This window comes from Choristoneura fumiferana, chromosome 6, assembly GCF_025370935.1.
Source record: "Choristoneura fumiferana chromosome 6, NRCan_CFum_1, whole genome shotgun sequence".
NCBI classification, from domain to species: Eukaryota; Metazoa; Arthropoda; class Insecta; order Lepidoptera; family Tortricidae; genus Choristoneura; species Choristoneura fumiferana.
In genome coordinates this window covers 12,500,450-12,521,594 of record NC_133477.1, presented here as the reverse complement: position 1 = coordinate 12,521,594, position 21,145 = coordinate 12,500,450, and the positions used below count along the sequence as shown (strand labels likewise).

The 21,145-nt window shown below is 38.2% G+C and overlaps 1 protein-coding gene and 1 long non-coding RNA gene across 2 annotated transcripts; one reads left to right on the top strand and one right to left on the bottom strand.

The window, feature by feature from the left end:
• Positions 1-1,755: 1,755 nt before the first annotated feature.
• LOC141428494 (uncharacterized) lies at positions 1,756-19,243 on the top strand. Its single transcript, XM_074088483.1, has 15 exons — positions 1,756-1,791; positions 2,255-2,330; positions 4,449-4,541; positions 5,333-5,394; positions 5,596-5,667; positions 6,373-6,510; positions 7,558-7,623; positions 8,649-8,840; positions 14,379-14,601; positions 15,111-15,366; positions 15,983-16,136; positions 16,353-16,571; positions 16,667-16,836; positions 16,947-18,673; positions 19,046-19,243. The coding sequence occupies exons 1-15, from the start codon at positions 1,756-1,758 to the stop codon at positions 19,066-19,068; spliced, it is 3,507 nt and encodes a 1,168-aa protein (XP_073944584.1). The 3' UTR covers positions 19,069-19,243.
• Positions 12,288-13,893, bottom strand: LOC141429102 (uncharacterized). Its single transcript, XR_012451499.1, has 2 exons — positions 12,845-13,893; positions 12,288-12,456 (listed from the first exon to the last, which is right to left on the bottom strand). It is a non-coding gene; the product is annotated as an uncharacterized lncRNA (long non-coding RNA).
• Positions 19,244-21,145: the final 1,902 nt, after the last annotated feature.

Genomic DNA, 21,145 nt, shown 5'->3' with positions numbered 1-21,145 from the left:
CTCAGTTCCGGTGCTACTTAATTTTTGTAAGTGCACATCTATTTTTCACCCTTGGCCCTGACAAGCTATACACGGACCCTCCCCAAGATTTACGCGCCCGACGCGAGCAATAAGCAGCCGGCCTACGACATAAGGCGTTCGGTATTTTAAAATGTACGTCTGAATCCGGTGAAAAATTGCTTCCCGGCTTCCCGCCTGCTCCTTGGATGCCGAAGAAAATTCTGCATCGAACGAAATAACATGGAGGCAGATAAGTTATTTAACAGCAGACTAGAGTGTTTGTTATGAACGACACCCCCGCCCCTGAATAAATGATGACAGCGCCATTCAAATCTTAAATGATTTTAAGGGGACGTCACTTTTTTTATCACGAAAAATAATCAGCGAAATCAGGGGCAGCGTTGTACGGAAAATAGAATATAAATGTCATGCAAGCGATAAACTCGATCGCACATATAACAAAAAAAACATACATATTTTTATTTTTCCAGCACAGCCAACTGCCAAATGGATTATTGCAGAAGGTTAAAAATGATTAAATTTTCATTATTGTTTATCGCATTCTAATAAAAGTTATGAAAACACAAAAAAATTTAGCCTTTGACAGTGCGAGAGGCGAAAAAAGTTGTGACACCGATTATACAAAGACATACAGACGATAACATTTCTATTCCTCATATTAGTTAGTTGGGCTTCTTTCTATTTCCAAGGAGCTATTATCACGTAGCGTAACGCGTTGAACATATCCGTATTACGCGGCAAATTTTGACTGGGTTCGATCGTAAAACACATTAACACGTAGTTGGGGGCCACGTGGCACCGAAGACCAGTGGATATTAGGGTAAAAGGGAAATGCATTGGGTTTTGTAAGGCGCGCGTATTTCGGGCCATTTGCTGAACCGCGTTCACCTATCTATAGGTACGTATCCATTAACGCTGTTAACAGCGTACTCCGTAAAGCGTAGGTTACTGCAAATAAGGTATTTTTATATAAACTCTCCAATATCAATATTAATAATAGAGGTATATTATGGGGGTCAGGTTTAGTGGTTGCTCTTTTTCTGGGAATTGCTTGTTAACCTACCCTTTTAAAAGCTTCATAACGTAAAACTATTACTACTTCTTACATTAAAAAATAACTAAAAACTGTGTGAAAAATAAACATCGATTATTATTTCAAAAGGTACCTAATTGTTTTTACAAGCTTTTAGATATTTAACTTGCAATATTCGTTTGTTCGAATTAAATTTCGGAAGTCGAAATTAATACGTACCTACCTATACGTGTTTTGGAGGTACTTAAATGCAAGTATAGTCTACTACAGAATTATTGTTTGCCATATCTTTAATTTCCAAACTCTCAAATTTCTCTGAAACCGAGTATTTTGTTTTGCTTTTATATGTAGAACACAGTAGGTTAGGTTAAATTTGTTTTATGAAAGTTACGCAAAAAAAATATTTTCCGAGAAAAATCTGAGTACAGTTAACAAGCGTGTGTTAAAAATGAAAATTGTACGCAAACTTTATATTGATTTAGATTTACGTACGTTTGGATTTTACCCACATAATATACTCACCGAGTTGTACATTTTTTTAATATTCAAGTCCATATTGAGTATTTACAAAAGTTTAGTTAAACTGACATCGGAATGCCGACTCTTGCTCCGGCAGGTAGCCGCGCCTCGCGCAGCATCCTTGAAAGGCCACATTCCGACATCTGTTACGGTCTAAGGCCTCATTTCTACTGCAATCGCAAATGAACGAGCCTTCATCAACCTACAAGCATCTTGTCGTACCTTAGTCTATAAAATGCCTTTTACAGACTAAGGTTTCTACTATGCTTTCTATACTTATAAATGGCTAGTTAGATGAAAAAAAAGGAATATTTGATTGTAAAGATTTTAATGAACGTGGCAAACAACGGAACTAACGTGGTTATTTGCAAAAGTTTCCGAAGTTTCCGGTCCGCACTGGACCGCCGTTAGAACTACGGTCTAAGCCCTCTGAATCTGAGAGGAGCCCTTTCCCAGCAGAGGGATGTATAAAAGGCCGTGAAACAATTCTTTGAAATAAAAATACACCATCAAAAATTCGTCAGGGACCCGAAAAAAACATCTAATTTGCAATGATGTCGTAACGAAACCATTTCGTAATTATGAACGCCGACGTTATGTTTCAATTGTTCGGATAACAATGAAATCACTGATTGGTTCCGCTCGAATAGATTTCATAAGTTTGTTTTATTTTTGTTACAGAACATTTTGGATAAGTTCAACCCTGGCGCCCGTCAGATGATAACGGCTGGTAAAGCTTACCTAAAAGCTTTACATGGTAAGTTTAATACCTATTACTTTTAAACTTACTTTATGTAGTTATGTCGCTGATGAATCTTGCCTACCTAATACGATGTACCTAATATGTCATAATTAGATACCTTATACATTACATCCGATATCCAAAATAATAATGGTAATCCTTATATTTTCTACATTGCATGTGTATTATTAAGTAGTGTGCGTATTAAATACATAAGCCTGTAGATAATAAATTAATAAAGTGGATGATGATCAGTCCGTTCATTTATGTGTTATTTGTTTTATGTTAGGGTTCCGTATCTGAGTAGTCCAAACTGAACCGTCATGTGTCCGTTCGTCTGTGTAATCCATCTGTAACACAGGTTATATAACTAAAAAGTTGTAACTGCAGTCTTAAAGCGATACAAATCGTCAAAGAATATTTTTAAAGGTATATAAGTACCTATTTTTTGTTTTAAAATCTGAAATTAATACGTAGTGTACATTTTTCTTTCGCCGTTAAAATTACGAGAGATCTCAATTAACCAATATACACCGTGGGCTTTAATAACCCGAAATATTTTAACAGCGTATTCCTGACGATAATACGAGTAAATAATGTTATGTCAACATGGGTCCAATTATATGACTCCACACTGCGTACTTTTTGCTTAGGTAGAGGCATGGCTCTACTAAGACTGGATTTTCATAGATATGGCTGATTATAGCGTAAGTATATTTGGTTTGGCTTGTGTGTTTATACTTTTTATTGTACAAAAAGGAAAAAAAAACAAACGAAAAGGTTTGATTATACTTGTATCAGCAAATTTCTGCAAAATTAAACCTCGGTGCGCCAGTCTGAATCACACTTGGCCAGTTTTTACCTTTAAATCAATTTGGCGGACTGAGTTTTTGCGAAATGATAGTTGCATTACGTAATCAACTATTATTGATAGGTAACGAAATAAAACTCGCCAGTCCCGACTCCAATGCCGTTACAAGCTTTATTATACTTAAGCTATCTTCAAACATTAATGCCTTATCTAAGACATTAAAGGTTCGTTTACCCTCTCCGCTGTATCCTTTTTGGATCGACTTTCGTTTTATTTCCAAGAAGTCTATTTTCGCGACCGACTCACGCAGCAGTTAATGCGATTGATGAAACATTAATAATAATAGCTTTATTTACACTTTTACTTTAGTAGAGTTGAATGACGCGTACCCAGTGAAGCATGGGCAATTAATTTTATGTACCGTAAGCCAAATAGGTGCATCTATATGCAAAACCTCAGTATACTCTTGCTTGGCTACAGAACTGGGGCGTAGTTTGTGCCAAATTGTCTCCGCTGGCTTATCTAGAGTATTATAGCCGACGCTCGACAGCCATAAACTGCTGCATTGTGCGATGTATGGCTCTCGTTACTTTATTGTGAGGCCGGTTTGCGGCAAACTAATTTATTTCACTAAACAACACTTAAATGGGTTATTCGGACTATTTAAGTGTTGTAAACCCGGCCCGCCGGGCAATATACGACGTGTCCTCGCGCTCATAACATCCCGGGTGAATTATTAACATTAAGTGTTCAATCATTGTGGCCCAGTCTTCGTCCTTGGTCTTTTGGTCATTATTATAAACACGGGGTAATGGATGTGTTCGGTAATTTATCTACCTTGATCAAACCGGGGTTATTAGGATTTAAAAATTGTTTAAAGCTTTTGCCAAAAATACTGATAATCGTTAGCTAACAGATATTCAGGGAAATTATTTGAGTTTAACTGGTTGGTAGCCATGAAAAATGAATTATTACAAAAGGTTTCGATGTGAAATGAAAATTACTCATTAATATGGTTGATTGTTGTTGCACAGCGAAATGTTTCATACTACACAGTCTATCGGTATCGGTTAAGTGTATTATAAGCTTCAATGAATTCAGCCATTTGGGGCAGTGTAATTAATACTAAATGCTTGAAAAACTAAGTAGGTAGTTATCGAATGCGAACTATTTGCTTTGAATTCTGTAATATCTTTTATCACAAATATAGGCTACAGTAAAAGAAAGGATTTATAATGTACCTAAATATTAATTAACAATTATGGAAAAAAATGTTAATACCTGTTACGTTCGTACGCTCTTACATTTTTTTTTCTAAACAGGAGCTGCAGCGGCTTCTCGTCTATATGTGGATGCCGTAGGCAAGTTGGGTCGCCAAGCTCAACAAGGAACTTGGGGAGGATGTGCCGATATAGGTAACTTTAATCATAATATTTATCAAATCAATATTATAGTAAGCTAATCTATTTGCACTTACTAATGCCACTAACTTAGATCCTGGTCAACGACCTCAATAACATTCAAAGGCGTAGGTGTATACAACGGGACTAACATTATTGTTGGATTTCTCAGACACCTGAACAACTGGTTTTCATTCAAAAAATAACAGCAAAACAGTATGTCAATTAGGAGCTGAAGAACCGTCAAATTGAATCGATTATGGTTTTGGCAAAAACTGAATGCATTAGCGTTAGGGTTTCGACACACCATGCACAAATTTCGCGACAAGACTTTGGCATTATTACGACCGCGGCGTTGTTTTTCCGATTCCGTGCGGTTTATTGGCTCAAAAAACAACAGTTAAAAAGTATTCTCCGCCATTTACACCATTAAATTGGGCGTTCTTGCCGGTTTTTTTAATATAATACATTTTTTTCTTCACCACAAAATATCAGAGAAATAACGCCACAACTTCTAGGCCAAGCAAGGCTGGGGCTGTGGCAGTTTTTCTGCGACCTACGTTACATTCTTTTTGTACTGTGCCAATTCCAACTTAATGCAAAGAAACGAAAAATAAACCACAAAACTTCGGCGTTATTTCGATATTATCTATACGGAAAATTCACTTCATCTTGTCCATTGTCGAACTACTTATGAAAGTTAGTGTTCTTAAATTATAAAGTAGAAGTTATAATGTGAATGAGAATCTATTTACAAGGTGGCAATGTCTCGGATTTTCGTCTAATAAATTTAATTATAATTACAGGGACAGCCCTAATGAAAGTCGTCGAAGTGTACCGAGAAATACAAGACCAACAAATGAATATTGTAAGTGTTTTTTTGTTTCGTCATAGTAGTCATTTATTAGTACCTAAATGCGCTCATTTTCTCAGCAAAAACCAAATGGAGTGAGTCTAGACCATTATTTTTACTAATATTGCGGCTATGAAAACCAATTAACGTTTTTCCTGTACTTATACTCAATTTAACTGGCAAAGACTGAGACTAAAATATTCATGTTTATTTCAGTTGAAGGCTTTTTACGTGGATCTTCTGGTTCCCTTGGAGACAAATCTGGAGAAAGACACAAAAGTAGTACAGGTTGGTTTGAAATAAAATACATTTTCCTCGTATAATCTTCTTGTATACATCCATGTTACCAGGAATTGTTTACTAGAAAAGGGTCCGCAAGTTCAAATAGCTTAGGCGAGTATCTCGTTTAGCGAAAGATAAGGATTTCTATTAAAAAAGTTTTGCCGGAACTAAACGTCCCTATTGGTATATTTTTTCTTGGACGTATTTTGGCTTTGTCACTGTATCCATTGTAGTCTCTGACATAGTTGCTGGGGCGAATATTTCTTGGCTAGAGCAATGATACTTACTGTATTTTATGGCGTAGGTACATTGTAATTTATTGAAGTCGCAATGTAGTCGGAAAACCTGTAGAAATATCATTAGAAAGTGATAAAAAATAGTGTTGAAATGAAATACAAGTGAAAAATTTTGTTAATATTTTCTCGGTTAGGATTTTCAAAATTAAGGCTCTCCTGTGGATCCACGGTATTAGTACTGTGGTATTAGAGTCATGGAAAGATTGACAATAGCCATAATAAAGTACTTAACCAAACAAACCTCAGTAGTTTCTAGATTAAGATTTATTTTATACTGAAAGGAAAGCATCGTAACTCTAGCTAGACATCATTTTGAATATTGCCGAAGATTGTTCACAGCTGTTGTTCTTGAAACAATGGGTCCTTAAAGGTTAAGACCGTACAACATTACTAAAATTGCTTTTTTTATTTCCAGTCCGAACAGAAGCGATTCCTTCAACAACATAAGCTGAGGTCCGAAAGTTACAGCAAGGCTGCTGCCACAATCAAGAAACAGAGGAAGAAAAAGACAAATGTTACTAAAGTCGGGTCTGCGATGGATAAGGAAATGAAGGTAAAAATCAAGAGCATGGTCATGGGGTTTAGATTTAAAAGTAATAAAATGACCGTACGTAGATTAAAACTCACAAAATTAAACTGTCCTCCTTGTTTAGTTTGAATTTATAGGCCAAATTGCATGCAAATGAGTTTAAAAAAAATATGTAGGTACAGCTTTTTATGAGTGATGTGAGAAGATCCCAAAAAATATTTTAAAGTATTACATTTTAAATAAAAAATAAATATTCCCAATGACCATATATATATTATATTGGGATCACGATACAGCGCGGAAATGTGTAAGGATAAAAATAGCTATTGCCAATCCCTTGGAAATTTCGAAAAATCCTTTTCAAGTGAACCTGTATCATACACACTTCAAGTTATCATCGTATCAGCCGTCCTCTGTCTAACATAGGCCCCCTCCATACCTTCAGTGGCTTCGATTGGAAGAGGCCTCTATCCACCTTAAACTCGCAGCTTTAACCAGGCCATCCATCCATCTAGTTTGGTCCACTTCAAGTTTATACTTACTCTACTAAATGTTAAGTCTCCAGCCCCGGTGGTTTAGGCTGTGCATTGTCTGTCAGTCGACTCGACATGACGGACTAAGTCACGGTGTTACTATTAGTTACTATTTTATCAGACTCAGTTTGAGCCGTCATAGTGACAGTTCAGAAGTGCCACGAAAATTTCAGTCTCTGATTATGTTTAAATTTTTTCGAGGTACTTCTCAGAATATGAATTGCCCTCTTTTTCCTTTTTGACGCGGTGCTCACCCGGGAGTTACATGCCAGCTCCGTTTCATGCCTCATGATTTCACCTCTCAGAGCTAACTTTCAACGAGACTCCAAAGTTTTTGTTTTCGAATCGACGAAATTTGTTTTACGGTTCTAAGAAATTTATCGACGGGAAAAAAGTTGGATCGAAGTTTTTGTCATTGACGGTTTTCATTTTGTACTAAAGCCAATTACTTTCCAATTCGCGAGTTAACAATAAGAATATCTTAAGTACAAGCGAAGGTTTTTCTGAATTTGATTTATTTTTGTTCTTTCTTTTACAGAATATGCAAATATTGGAGGAGGAGAAAACGAAACTGGACGCGTTTTGCGAACAAAGCTTGAAAAATGTAAGTATGCTCATTTGGTTTAAACTACGAGTGTACTTGATTTTTTCACCGTAGTCACTTCGTAACTTGGTCTCTCTTTTTAAGCTCTATTCCACTTGTAAATTAAAGTGAGGCATAGATTGATATTACTTATATTTACTCAAACTAACCCTGCCACTTTATCGTGTAAAGTTGAAGAAACTGAACTTCTTCTCAACAAATGTCACGTTGACATTCCATGACCTGTCAAAGAAATCATCGTGAAATTGATTTAGAAAAAGTTCTACCCTGGTATGTGATTTAGTTTTTTCAACAAATACTTTAGTTTTTTTTTTCGTTTTGGCCAGCTTTTTTGCGTTGCCCCTACTGAGGGATCACGTAGGCAGTGCGGCGAGCGTGTTCTCTGTTCATTGCGCGGTCGAAACGCTCGCCGCACTGTGGTTACCTGCAGCGCCCGCAATGAACAGAGAACACGCTCGCCGCGTTACTGCCCACATCGCTGCCCGCTGGCGTTGAGCCCGCAGCCTAAGACTCGGTGGAGCACACTTTGAGAATATGTAGACAAACATAGGTCAGAAACGACGTATTTTTTGATTTGTACTTTCAGATATCGGGGGCAAAATTTATATATCGTTCCTATATCGATAAACTCAATTATTATCGATGCTTTTTCCATATACAAGTGATCGCCCCAGCATTGTGCTTTATTTTGTGAGTATTGTTCTGAAGACGAGTATGAAGTTCACGCATAGAACATTTTAAATGATCGCTAGGTTATATAGGTAGAGTCATTCACGATGACGCGTGCCGTGGTTCTTATTACAATGTCATTAATGGCTAATTTTGACAAAATCACGCGTCTTCGTGGATGGCACTAGGTATAGCTGGGTACACCCTAGCGTTAACTTACATGTTACAACATTACACGTTAGTTAATATTATCTCGTTATTATATCTTATAAAAGCCGATTGGAAACCAACTAAATCCAATCCTTCTTATTATCTCTCGAGTTTACTCCAGCAGCATCTTTACCTTACTCCAACAGGCGATGACTCAAGAACGCCGCCGCTACGGCTTCGTCCTGGAGCGCCAATGCTCCCTTGCAAAGCACTGGCTGGCATATCATTCATCCGGTGCCGCAGCCTACAACACAGGACTCGAGGAGTGGCTTGAGGTCTCTCGCACCAGGGAATATTTGCCGCCAAACGTCGAGGCCATGTTTGTCAGCAGAATGAGGGTGAGTCAGGAATCAATTAGTTCATTGGATGCTAGTGCTATTAATCAATTAGTAAATTTGGGTTTCAAAGGCTCCTTTAAAAATTCTTGCATACACTCAGCTGACCCACTTGATTTTTTTATGTAGCCGGTAATAAGTCCCACTTCAAGGCAATGGCTTCCCCTTTCCTCCGCTACTCTTCCCTAACCTGGGCATACACCTGCCAATCGTGCTGAAAAGCGCTCAGTTCGTCCCGTCATCACATCTTGCGTCTGCCTCTGCTCCTTTGGCCAGAAACACGATTTCCACCCCAAAAGTCGTATTACAGATGTAGGTGTCAAATCCGCCAAGCTGAAGTGGGACTGGACCGGATATGTCTGCCACATGCATCCGGACCGATGGGTACGAAACGTTACCGATGGGTTCCACTTGATTTATTTAATAAAAAAAGTATGGTAACCAACGTACGATTTAGGCTTGTGAAATGCTAAAACAATCCTCAAGTAGGCAGCTAATAATAAGCAATTATACTGTTGTTGTAAACAAAGTTATAAACATAAATTTAATAAACGCATTGATCTAGATGCCGATATGATAAATAAAATTCGCCATGAATTTTGGATGAGCTCTCCGGGAAACCGTTAAATCTGTCTCCACTAACGTAAAATTGTTTTATGGGCTATTATACCCCGAACGGCCCATTTAAAACCCATATGACCTACAGAATTGGAAAAATACATACATTTTCCTATTTACGCTTTCTCCAGGTTTGAGATAAAATTCTCGCAAAAATATTCAGTGCTGGTATTAAATTTTTAAAAGCGCATATTAACTTTGCGTTGCTTGATGTTTTTGTTTTTTGATGATGAATTTTTTTTTATCACACTTTCTCGTCAATGATGTTATTCCGTGCTTGTATACTAAAGGATAATGGCCTCAATTGTTCCCGCGAGAATTATGGATTTACGTATAGTTTTCCTCCCCAAGGGAGTTATGACTTTAGTTTTAAAAAGTTAGTAGTTACGTCATTTCAGCCTAAAGAGGTTTCAAGTCAGCCAACGTTTTATTTACATCTTTAAAACTTAGCTATAACTCAATCTTACCCCATAAAAATTTGCCACGCTTCATGAAACTTCGTTATATTTTTATTTTAAATTTATATCAAATTGTTTGGCAATAATTTTAGTAAATATTTTTTTTGCACGTTGAAACAATCTGGCCGTAAGAACATTTCAATTCTAAACTAACTACAGTTCTTAGCATTATCTATGGTAGACGACTCGAAAAAGTGACAATTAGGGGGGCTACCACGAAATTCGAAAATCGTAGTTCATATCGTCGTAATCGTAGGTCGTATAGACGACCAGATGGCCTAGTGGTTAGAGAACCTGACTACGAAGCTTGAGGTCCCGGGTTCGATTCCCGTGTCGGGGCAGATATTAGTATGAAAAATACGGATGTTTGTTCTCGGGTCTTGGGTGTTTAATATGTATTTAAGTATTTATCTATCTATATAATTATATTTATCCGTTGCTTAGTACCCATAACACAAGCTTTGCTAAGCTTACTTTGGGACTAGGTCAATTGGTGTGAATTGTCCCGTGATATTTATTTATTTATTTATTTATTTATATCGTTCTCCTGACGCTAATATTATTTAATACGAGTGAGAGGGACGATACGATACGAACTTCGATTTTCGAATTTTGTAGTAATCTCCTGTATTGGCGGGTAGCCATTATTTTATTCAGTTGTTTTCTTAGCGCCTTTCTTTTGCTGAGCTGTGAAGTGTTTGGACACAAAATAATTTAATTACTTATTGCATTTTTCCTCGCAATGTGATGAAAATCATTGTGTGTATCACGGGCCGTAAGGGGATTAAAAACTCAAGTCATTAAAAGCCCTTCGCCTCCGGCGTTGGGCTTCTAATAGATTATCGTTAGTAATCCCCTTCTTACGTCCCTTAATGCACAATGTACTATTATCGCGTTATAAAGAGTTTGCAAAAACTTGCCATCACCCTCTACCATTCGCCCCTTATTTTAAACCCTTAATAAGGCCCCATTTATTGGAGCATACTACCAAAGAATCAAAAGCATCTATCGAATACATACCTGACAAAGAATATTTTTAAAGCTAGTGACGTATCGACGGTGAAGTAACAATACCTCCTAACTGAATGATTTTTTAACATGCAATTGAGGACCTTAGCATACCTAGATTAACCTCCTAAGTTGCATGTTCGAGATTTATCAGTTAGGAGGTCTTGGTACTTCACCGTCGGTATTATGAAATTATAAGGTTCAGTTTTTAACTCAAAACTCAATGAAGTGGTCGCTAAATCGCCTCTACATTATTAAGGGTTAAGGTCGTTTGTCACGGTCAGCTAGGCACTACAGCGCCAGTAGATGACGTTAGTGTGCAAATTCCTCGTATTTTATTTTTTTTAGGAATGAAATCGTGGATATTTTTATAAAATAATGTACATACCGCCAATAGCGTGAAATTTGTGATATATCGTACCAAGTTTCAGATGTATTTTAATTTAGAAAATACTTTCACTTGATCGCTGCAGTTTCGACTGAGATATTTTCGCACACATGCTTGTAATTTGTTGTAAACAGAAGTCTTTGTTAATTTCGCTCTCATGATCAAAGAGCAGATTGGCCTAGTTGCATAAGGCTAGAGTTTACCCTACCCACAGCTTAGGAAGTTCGGGTTCAAACCCGTTGTAAGATTTAGTTTTTTTTTGTTTTTTTTTTTATTGTTCTTAGTTAATGATGTTAATATTTTTTGAAATGTGTAGCTAAAAATTTATAAGACCTAATTTAGGCACAAACATTTTTTTTAAAATTTTATGTAAATCTGAATATGCACAGCACAACTACAGTAAGTACTATGAGACTTATAATTCCTCACATTCACTCAAGGGTTGCTTGATAGAGATCCCTTCGAGGGATAAGTTCGCCTTTACAAAGTCAAGGAAACCGAATCACGCACCAGAGTGGAACCCAAGTGGAACCTTTTCATATTCAATTGCGCTGTGATTTCTTTGGCAGGTGTATGGGATGTCAACATGACATTAGTAGCACATAGGTTCCATCCTGGTACGTGACTCAGTTTCCTGGACCGTAACTCAACGATTGTCTATTTATTTTTTATTTACAATACAGTTTACATACTATGAGATAATTAATTAGTCATAATCATTATCCCTATACATACCTACATACACAGGCCTCCTCTCACAATGAGGGCTTGGGCGTTATTTTCAACGCAGGCCCAGTGTGAATTGAAATATAGCGCACACCATTAATTATTTAGCAGGTGTCTGTATGTTTCTTCACGATATTTTGCTTCAACGAAAAACACGTGAAAATATGAAATTAGACTTGTTTATTTTTATTTCAAATTTAATTGATTGGGTAGTAATCGAAGGCTCTATTGAACAACAAATAAAAAAGTCCATCACTAAGTCAGTTTTTATTTTATTTATTTAAATCAGTCAATTAAATTAGCCCACATACAACCACTGCTGAGTGCCTCTTGCATTTTCACTCCACTTTTCCAGTCTTGTGCCAGTCTCAATACACAGCTTACCAGCCAACAATGTAATGTTATAACAGTGTTTTCCACTCTGTAATTAAATATTGTATTATGAAAATAAAACATATTTTGAAGAAGCATATTTTGTCAAATGAACTTTTCTCTGAACTCCAAAATTACCGAGATATGAGGCTCAAAAGTTAGTCCGCTACCAAGGGGCTGGGGAATTGGAAAAAAAATTGGAAAAAAATCTGTCCTAAACACCTACGGTCATGGAAACTGAGACTTTAGGCCTCCCCTATATTTTCCCGTGCCTGCCTTGCCACGTTTGATAAGCGGGTTGGCGAGCACAGTATATGATGTGGGGTTGCTTGGAAAACGCTGCTGCCCATCTTCTGATATTATCCCTCAGCCGATTCCTACGGTACCCACGGGGGTGGTGGAAGTTGTATGTTGTACTCAGCCGCTACTGTACTTACTTTTTAATTTCCTTATAATGCGTCTTTTTCGAGACCAGAGTATTGATGCTTTATGTAATTTTTTTGCAAAGTTCGTGGCTTCATAGTTTCCAATGTGAATTATAATTCAGTTCAATACTTGAAAATATAACTGCATTCACATTATAGATTATAGATAATGATAATCTGGCCAATTTCGAGGACAAATTACGATAATTTAATTTAGGAAAAAATTACTCCATTAGTTTAAAATGTCATGACAACCAATGACAACAAACGAACAAAAAATTATGACTTGACGAATTTGACATTTGACTTGATGTTTTTTTATTTTTATTTTATGGAAAAAGCCACAAGCCATGCAGCCTTTATCTGATTTTATCACTACTAATTTATAATCCGTTAATGCAATTTTCCGTACTTATTTGTTAATACGTTCATGTTATGTGATTTTCTTCCTAATTTCTGTCGGAAATCCAAAAAATTGGCAATGCATTTGTTCGTTGCACTTCAGTCTTTTGACTGACGGACTTTGTACCTATGGCCAGCAAAAATATTTAAAAAAAAAGTTAAACGAGCTTCAAAATGGTAATTATGTGATTTTGATCAGACAAATCAAACGAAATCTGGCAACGTCGCTTAGCATCGAATTGTCGGCGAGCTGACAACGTAGCTGAAACGCACACTACTAACCGAGCCGTTGGCGTACGATACTGTCGCCGTCCACTCACATATTGACAAAAATTAACTAAAATAATCATCTAGATTAAGCTATTAATCAAAAGCTTTCTTTAGGTAAATAAAAAATGCCTCAAATAAAGAACAAACTAAACGTCAACAGATGTGATTTTAGTTTCAAATTATTCTTTCAAGCGCTCATGATTGTGTAAATATATTAGTATGGAAATCGTGCCGCCTTAACTTAGCTTGAATTGACTGCTGTTAAACAATAAGCTCGCCTATTATCTACGCTGCTCTTTATCCTTTTAAGATTCCGTACCTCAAAATGAAAAACGATTTTGTGAACGGAAATGACTTATTCTTCAAATAAGTAGTTCCTTGCATTAAAAAAAAAAACTTTACTTATTTCAGACCAAATAAAAGTCCATATTTTTTGTTAGTAGGATTGGTCTTACAAACTAGTGTTAGTCGATTTATTATTATTATTAATATAATTCTTCATTATTATTATTATTATTGTTTCAGACTTGTACATTTAGGAATCTAAATAAAATAAAATAAAATTATTTTTACTTGGTGGCATTACAATATTAATTTTTACCACGCACAGTCTGCCCTCCTAAGGCAAAAGACGCTATCTAAAAAAAACACTTTAGAATTTTTAATTCTATTTTTAGCTTATGACTTTCTGCGTCATATGGTATAAATAACTCAATAGTGTTTTTTTTTTGAGATAGCGCCTTTTGGCTTAGGAGGGCACCGTGTAACTTTAGAATTAGTTTGCAGCGCCAATATTTCCACCAATACTACTTAGGAATCTTCAAATTATTTCAAATTAATTGGTCAGCTCCTTTACCCCCTTAATCTTTTACAGCAAGTCTCCTTCTGGGCTGATGAGGATGTATATGCCAGCCCCCGAATCGGAGATGATGACGACCGTGCTTCAGTAGGTTCAGCGTTGCGGAAGACACGGTCTGTCGATGCTTCTTGTCTCGACGTGAGGTCCATCGGTGACCTCGGTTCCCCTGCTCAAGGCCTGTCCAGGGCCAAGTCTGACTTCAATCTGCAGGCGAGCTTGCATACTGGAGATGCTGAAGGTGAAGTATTACATACAGCTTTTTTTTGTTTTACCTCAAGCAGTAACGTAGTTATCTCCTTTCTGACACATTGTAGAATGTTCTCACAGTACCTAAACGTCACGTCTGCAAACTTTTGCATTACGATGTCACTCTGACTTTCTCTGTGAAAAGGTTCCACACTAATGTGTTATAGCCGTAATAACACATTACGGCCATATTACCACATTTGGTAATATGGTCGCCGCGCCGCGTTCGCTCGCTCGACGAGCCGTGTGTTTATTAGAACTGACAAGTGACGCCCGTCATACAGTTTGTGATAATTAAGCGACAGTTGCTATTCTTTCTGAGACTTGATCGTAATACTTATCAAATATCGGCGAATAGATGTCAGATGTGGGGAAACCCTTAGCTGTATAAATTCGCTACGTAGGTATGCTCTTGCCTGTCTTGTGTAGCATATCAATCGCAGGATCGCTTAATAAAATAGTATGTTAGTTTATCTTGTTGCATAAAACAACCTTTTCCAGACATGGATATTCGCCCAGCAACTCGCCCATCATCGCTCGCGCCACCAACTTGCACATCCCGTGATCCGCCACTGGCGCGTGCTCTGTACGCCTACGCAGCTGCCGGCGACAACCAGCTCAGCTTCCAACAAGGCGATGTGTTGGCCTTGCTCGGTGAACGCACCAAAGGCTGGCAGTACGGCGAGAATGTACGCACTCACCATGCGGGATGGTTCCCTCTTGCGTACACTGAGCCTATAGTGGAGAATGATATCAGGTGTGAAATGAAATTTTACTTGCAATTTATATCTTTCGTATATTAAATAAATAAATAAGATAAGATATTGATAAGATTTTTCGTATAAAAACTATCCTATGTCCTTCTCAGGGCTTCAAACAATCTTCTCACGATCCGTTGAATACTTTTTAAGAATTAGTAGGAATAACTAGAAATCAAGAAAAGTTCATCATAGATAAATGTAAAATATATAAATTTGATTGTCTGTTTGTTTGTTCATTATCTCATCAAGTCTAACCCGGTGAACTGGCAATGAAATTCGGTACACAGATAGTTTAAGTCCCGGGGAAAGACATAGGATAGTTTATATCTCGGAAAATTGCATAGTTCCCGCGAGATAGGGATAACTGAATTCTACGCGGACGGCGAGTCGCGGGTAACAGGCTGGTATCTAATAAAACAACTTAAACAACGTTTACTGTAAATAAATAGACAAATATCTTGACAAGAAAATCGCAAACTGATTATCTAAATTTTTGATAGGTATCTTAGCCCTAAAGCCGTCTACTGATATATCTCGGAAAAAAAATCAAGATTATTAAACCTTACAAGTTTTAAGATGATGGAATGATGACAAGGCTGTTAATTTCTGCAGCAGCTCTCCCGCCCGTTGGAGCTGCGTACAAACTCCTGGGGACGCACCTCCGCCGGCCCCAGTAACGCACGCGCAGCCCGGCGCTGTGACTGCTCACGCACATCCACCGACGCGCATGTTTGGAGATACTGTCACTGCTCATCATGTTAACAAGGTTGGTATAAACATTAAAAAAAAACTTGCTTTAGCGAGTTGAGCAATCGCTCCAGACGTCAAGTAGCAAGGGCCACTAATACACTATACAACTTTATTTTTACGAGAAGTGTAAAGGTGTGAGCAAAACGTTTTAAAAGGTTTTCTCAAAAGTTGCTATCATCATACTCGTAGGCTTTATCCCGGATAGTTTCACAAATGTAATCGTTCAATCCAGGGTCGCCTTGGCAACGGCTCTCCAGGCCTCCCTCCGACTCTTCCGGCGCCATCACCCAGTGCTCTCAGCTCATCGGCTAGTGCCACATTTCATTCGTCAACACCTGCTGCAGTAGCCACCAGCGCTATAAAGAGCTCTACTTCTGCTGCAAGCTTCACTACGCACGCAGTCATCGAAACAAGAACTTTTGGACCACAAACGTTGCCCATGCGTTCTCAGGTAAGTTGTAAATATTTTCGTCTGAAAGCACCCATATGTATCAAGTGTTCTTCTTATCCTTGATAGTTTAATCACTATTTAACTTTTGACAACAGATGGCTCAAAACAAAGCTGGCCCAGCAAAAACAGTAGTGTCGGCAGTTGGTGCTGTTGGCAACGTTTCATTGCACAGCTCCAACGACTCTGGCTTCTCAAACGAACCTCCGCCTCAACCAGATGTCGACTACAGCGATGAAGAAGCTCAACGCTTACGCGTACCTATCAGGTAAGAACCATTCACGCTCATTAGTTTGATGTATTTAGAGTTCTGCTTGTATTTTATGTTGCTACAGTTCATAGTAGTGCTTGTTTCATTTCTGTTTTTTTTTTTCATAGTAAATCTGCTCAACATACCAACGATCATAAAGCTTACTTACTTAAAACTCAAAGTTTGAAGAGAGGTCCGAAACAGAACAACGCAAATGGATACTTGACGGACGATCAACAATTGATGCTAAGGAGTATGCTAGACATGGATAAGGATTCGCAAAGAGTTAAAAGGACCAAATCTTTTTGGAAATTTGGCCGAACTACCAACGAAGAGATAATGGAAGGCATGTCGCTTTGGCAGCACAGAGATATTGTTGATACTGTCCCTGAATATAAAAAGAAGCTTTTCGTTAAAATCAAAAAGGAGTTGCGACCTGCCCCTGAGATACCCGATGCAAGGAAACAAGCTAGTCCAGAGAAGACACCGCCTATTGAAAACGGTCAGTCCCGGCCTAAGGAGACGATTGATAGGAAAGATATTAAAGTTACCAATGGCATACGCCAGGCAAAAAGTTTGGGTTCAATTGAAAATGAAGACCGGCTAGAAAGAAGCAGGAAAAGCAACGAAGTATACCATCAAAACCATGCGATGAACAAAAAATCTACATCTGAAAAAGTTATAGCTGAAGAAAAGCTGGAGGAAGTGGTGCCTCGTAATGAGTCCCGGCATTCGGACTTAACAAATACCAGCACTATCAAAACTAATTTTGAGAACAGTTTCTACAATGACGAGAACGGAGATGGTTTTGTAATGAAAACTGTGAAACGGCGCGAAATATTACAGAGATATGATAATGATAGTAATTCCGATAATAACTCAGTTGCATCTAGTACAGATCCGTATGACTGTATCATAGTGGATGATCACATGACATCCAGGAAACAACAAGAACTCGATAAACGCCGTCAAACACAAACCATGGAAGATAACATCAAGACACGAAAAGAAAATGTATACATGCCAGAATTTGAGGAGATTGAAGTCACTCCTATTAAACCTCATGTTCGTGCTACACTATCTTCTGACAAAGCCAAAAGATCTTCACATGAGCACTCTCCACCGAAAACGATGGAATTTAAAACATTTAAAGATAATTCAAAGGAAATCAAAACATTTTCTGCGTCATCAGAAACATTGAAATATAAGGATAATGAACCGGTCACTGATCGATACGGCATTCCTACGGAACGAAACAATAATGAAATAAGAAACGATAACTCGTACAATGGACATGACGAAGGTACTTTAAAATATAACAAAAAACGTTCTAGCAAAGAAGAAAAAATGCGACAGCAGCAGAATTTTGAAAACGGACACCATAAAAAAGAATATCCCCAAGCCGAAATGCGGACGCCTAAGAAAGATATAAGGCCATATGAAAGCAGAGAGCCACGAATCGATTACTCACTAGATCGGCGTCATAATGGTAGGAAGGATTTTACAAACCCGAAAGACAACCGGGACCCAAGATCTAGAAACAGAACGCCAAGAAGTTACGATGACAGTTCGCTACAGTACAATGGACGAAGGGAAGACAGATACTATGAGTCAAACATATCTTATTTCAGTGACCAAGAACGACGTGTATCACGGTACGATTATGAGACAGATTCTAAAAAAGCTGAGAAAACTAAAATACGGCAAGAAGAGGCCAGATTGGAATCCAGGCGCTTGATGGATAGACGTACTGAAGGCCCTTACAGCGAGTCTGATGATCAAAAATTCAACGAGGCTCTGAAGCAACAACGACCACAGTTGCTGCCTCGAACTAAATTGCTCAAGAGATCCGAAGGTAACGATCTTCCTGAAGATGGTCACACTTTCGGGCCCTGGTACGACTTGTGGGGACGCGAAACTGGCGTCTACAAATAGTTTGACAGGTTTTTGTTATGTTTTGTTTTATTTTACCACTCTTACGATTTATGTTGACATTTTGTAGTACGTAGACATGTTGTATAGGTACTGTACGTTAATTAAATTATAGCCTTATAAAATTTTATATGCATTGTCTTACAAGTACTTAAGGCCATATTAGTATACAAATTAATAAAAATAAAAATATGAAATCGTTTTCGTTATGTTTTGAGTAACTAAAAAAAGGGCAAATGGATAGAAATTTACCACAAAGTTATAGTAATAGTTTTAAGGCATACTTTTTGCGCAGGCCTCAACAATTCGCCACGGTGAAGCTAAGGAAGGCGCTCACAAATGACCGATCGTCGCCTGCCATTGAATAATGTTTTATAAAAACTTATAATTTTGTTAATGATATTGAAAATGTAAATTAGATACACCATGTATTTTGTACAGTTAAATATTCATAGTTTAACAAAGAATATATCACAATTTTTACAATAATCTACAGTCTTGTTTCAATGGCATCTAGCCAAAATAAAGCTTAGTATTCCCTCAGCATCAGCAAATATTTCTTGGTCTACAACAACCAAACAAACCCATTCACACGTTTGATTAGGTAATAAATTCAGTCAAAGCGCCTACCCTAACACAATACAACACAATCAAACAAAACCAGCACGCACGTAGAAAAATCAATGTCAATTGGGCGCTGGCGACAATGGCAGATGATTTATCGCTTTTTCCGGTTCCGGTGGGGACGGGACCGGAAGTGACGGCACAACAGGCCTCGGAGAAATATTCCGAACGATATGTTACATGCCCTTCAGGGACCAACGCGGGGTGCTGTCAATTACAGAAGGCTGAAAAAATGCGCCGGCTACAGTCGGACACAAAAAGAAATTCCAAATCGAACAGCTAATAGGTAAGCTCGTCGCAGTTGCTTTAGGCAGGAGGCCAAAAACGGTTAGTGGGAAGTAATGAAACCAGTGATGAAAGAATAATATGGGTTAAAGGAGAATTAAAAATATTCATGTAAGATTATTTCCGCATTTTATTCAAAAATATGTCAAAATTTAGAAGAAAATGCTACTTATCATAATTTGATTTTTGGGTCTCTGTAACTTTGTCCCTGCATATATAATTATCGTTTTCGGGTAACGAACGGGGAAAATTTATTTAAGAATATAAACTTATAGAAAATACAATCATATACCTAAGAGCTAAATACTACTAAATAATAAATCCACTAGCTAACTTAAATAATATTTTTATATTATAAAAAAAGACCGCCTCGAATCGTTCCTGGCGCAAAGGTGCCCAACACGCTTGCCGCGTTCCCGCGTTGAACGGCGATAGATAGCCTTTGCATCAAGAACGACTCTGAGCGAGAGTCTAATCCCCGGTCCCGCAGCCGGCGTCCTACCTCTTTAAAAAACAACTTAGCTCCGAGCACCAACAACCGGTCGTCTCCACCGCAAGCGCAACAAATATGTAATTGGCGAGGGCTGAATATTTCTCGCGCTTCCTAAGGGCCGCTGATTCCGCAGCAGCTCCCGCGGTCCTCGTAGTTCGACCCAGGTGCGAGGCTGCAAAAGTGCTGACGCAGGTAGCGTCCCAGAGAAGGCACTTTCCCTTTTGCCATGGCACCAAGGTCATCCCATCAGGCCTTTTACCATCTGACCGACTAAGACCTGGTGGCTCCAGCACGCACGGGACGTTAGCTGAAACCAGGGCCCTTCTTATTATTTAATTGAGCGCGTGATGGCGCGGAAATCTTCCCACACAACGACAACAACTAAATGCATGATGACCGTTGCTCTCAACCATAGTGCCGCAGATGCATATATGAGGTTCGCAAACATCACAGCCCAGGCGAAGAGCAACAGCCACCCGCAAGGAGTCGTCGTCGAGGAGCGTTCCTATGTGAGGAGAAGGAAGTGCGTGTAACCAAGCCCCAGATTCCGGCCTGGATATGGCAACTAGCCTGGCTCTATCCACGCCTGCAGCCCTCTCCAATAGGCAATCGGAAATCCGCTTCACCCCCACCTCGGGTAACACCATTTCTTTGTGTTGTTATTTATTATCTTGGTACAAAAAATTGCATGAACATACTCGTACACTCTTACATTAATCCTATGATTGAGTAAATGTAAATCATCATTTATATAAGTAAAATACCTAGTAATTAGTTATGACATGACAAATTCAGAAAATTATTAATCTATAGATAAGCTGCTGTTGCTCAAGTCAACAAACAACCTGGAACCAACTGGAGGTCTATAAGGGAGGCCAACAGAGGACGTCCTACGGCTGATATGATGATGATAAGTTGCTTAATTGTATCTTAAATAAACAGTTAGAATATTTACAGTCCAGAAAAAAAAAAAACACTGGACAATTCACACCA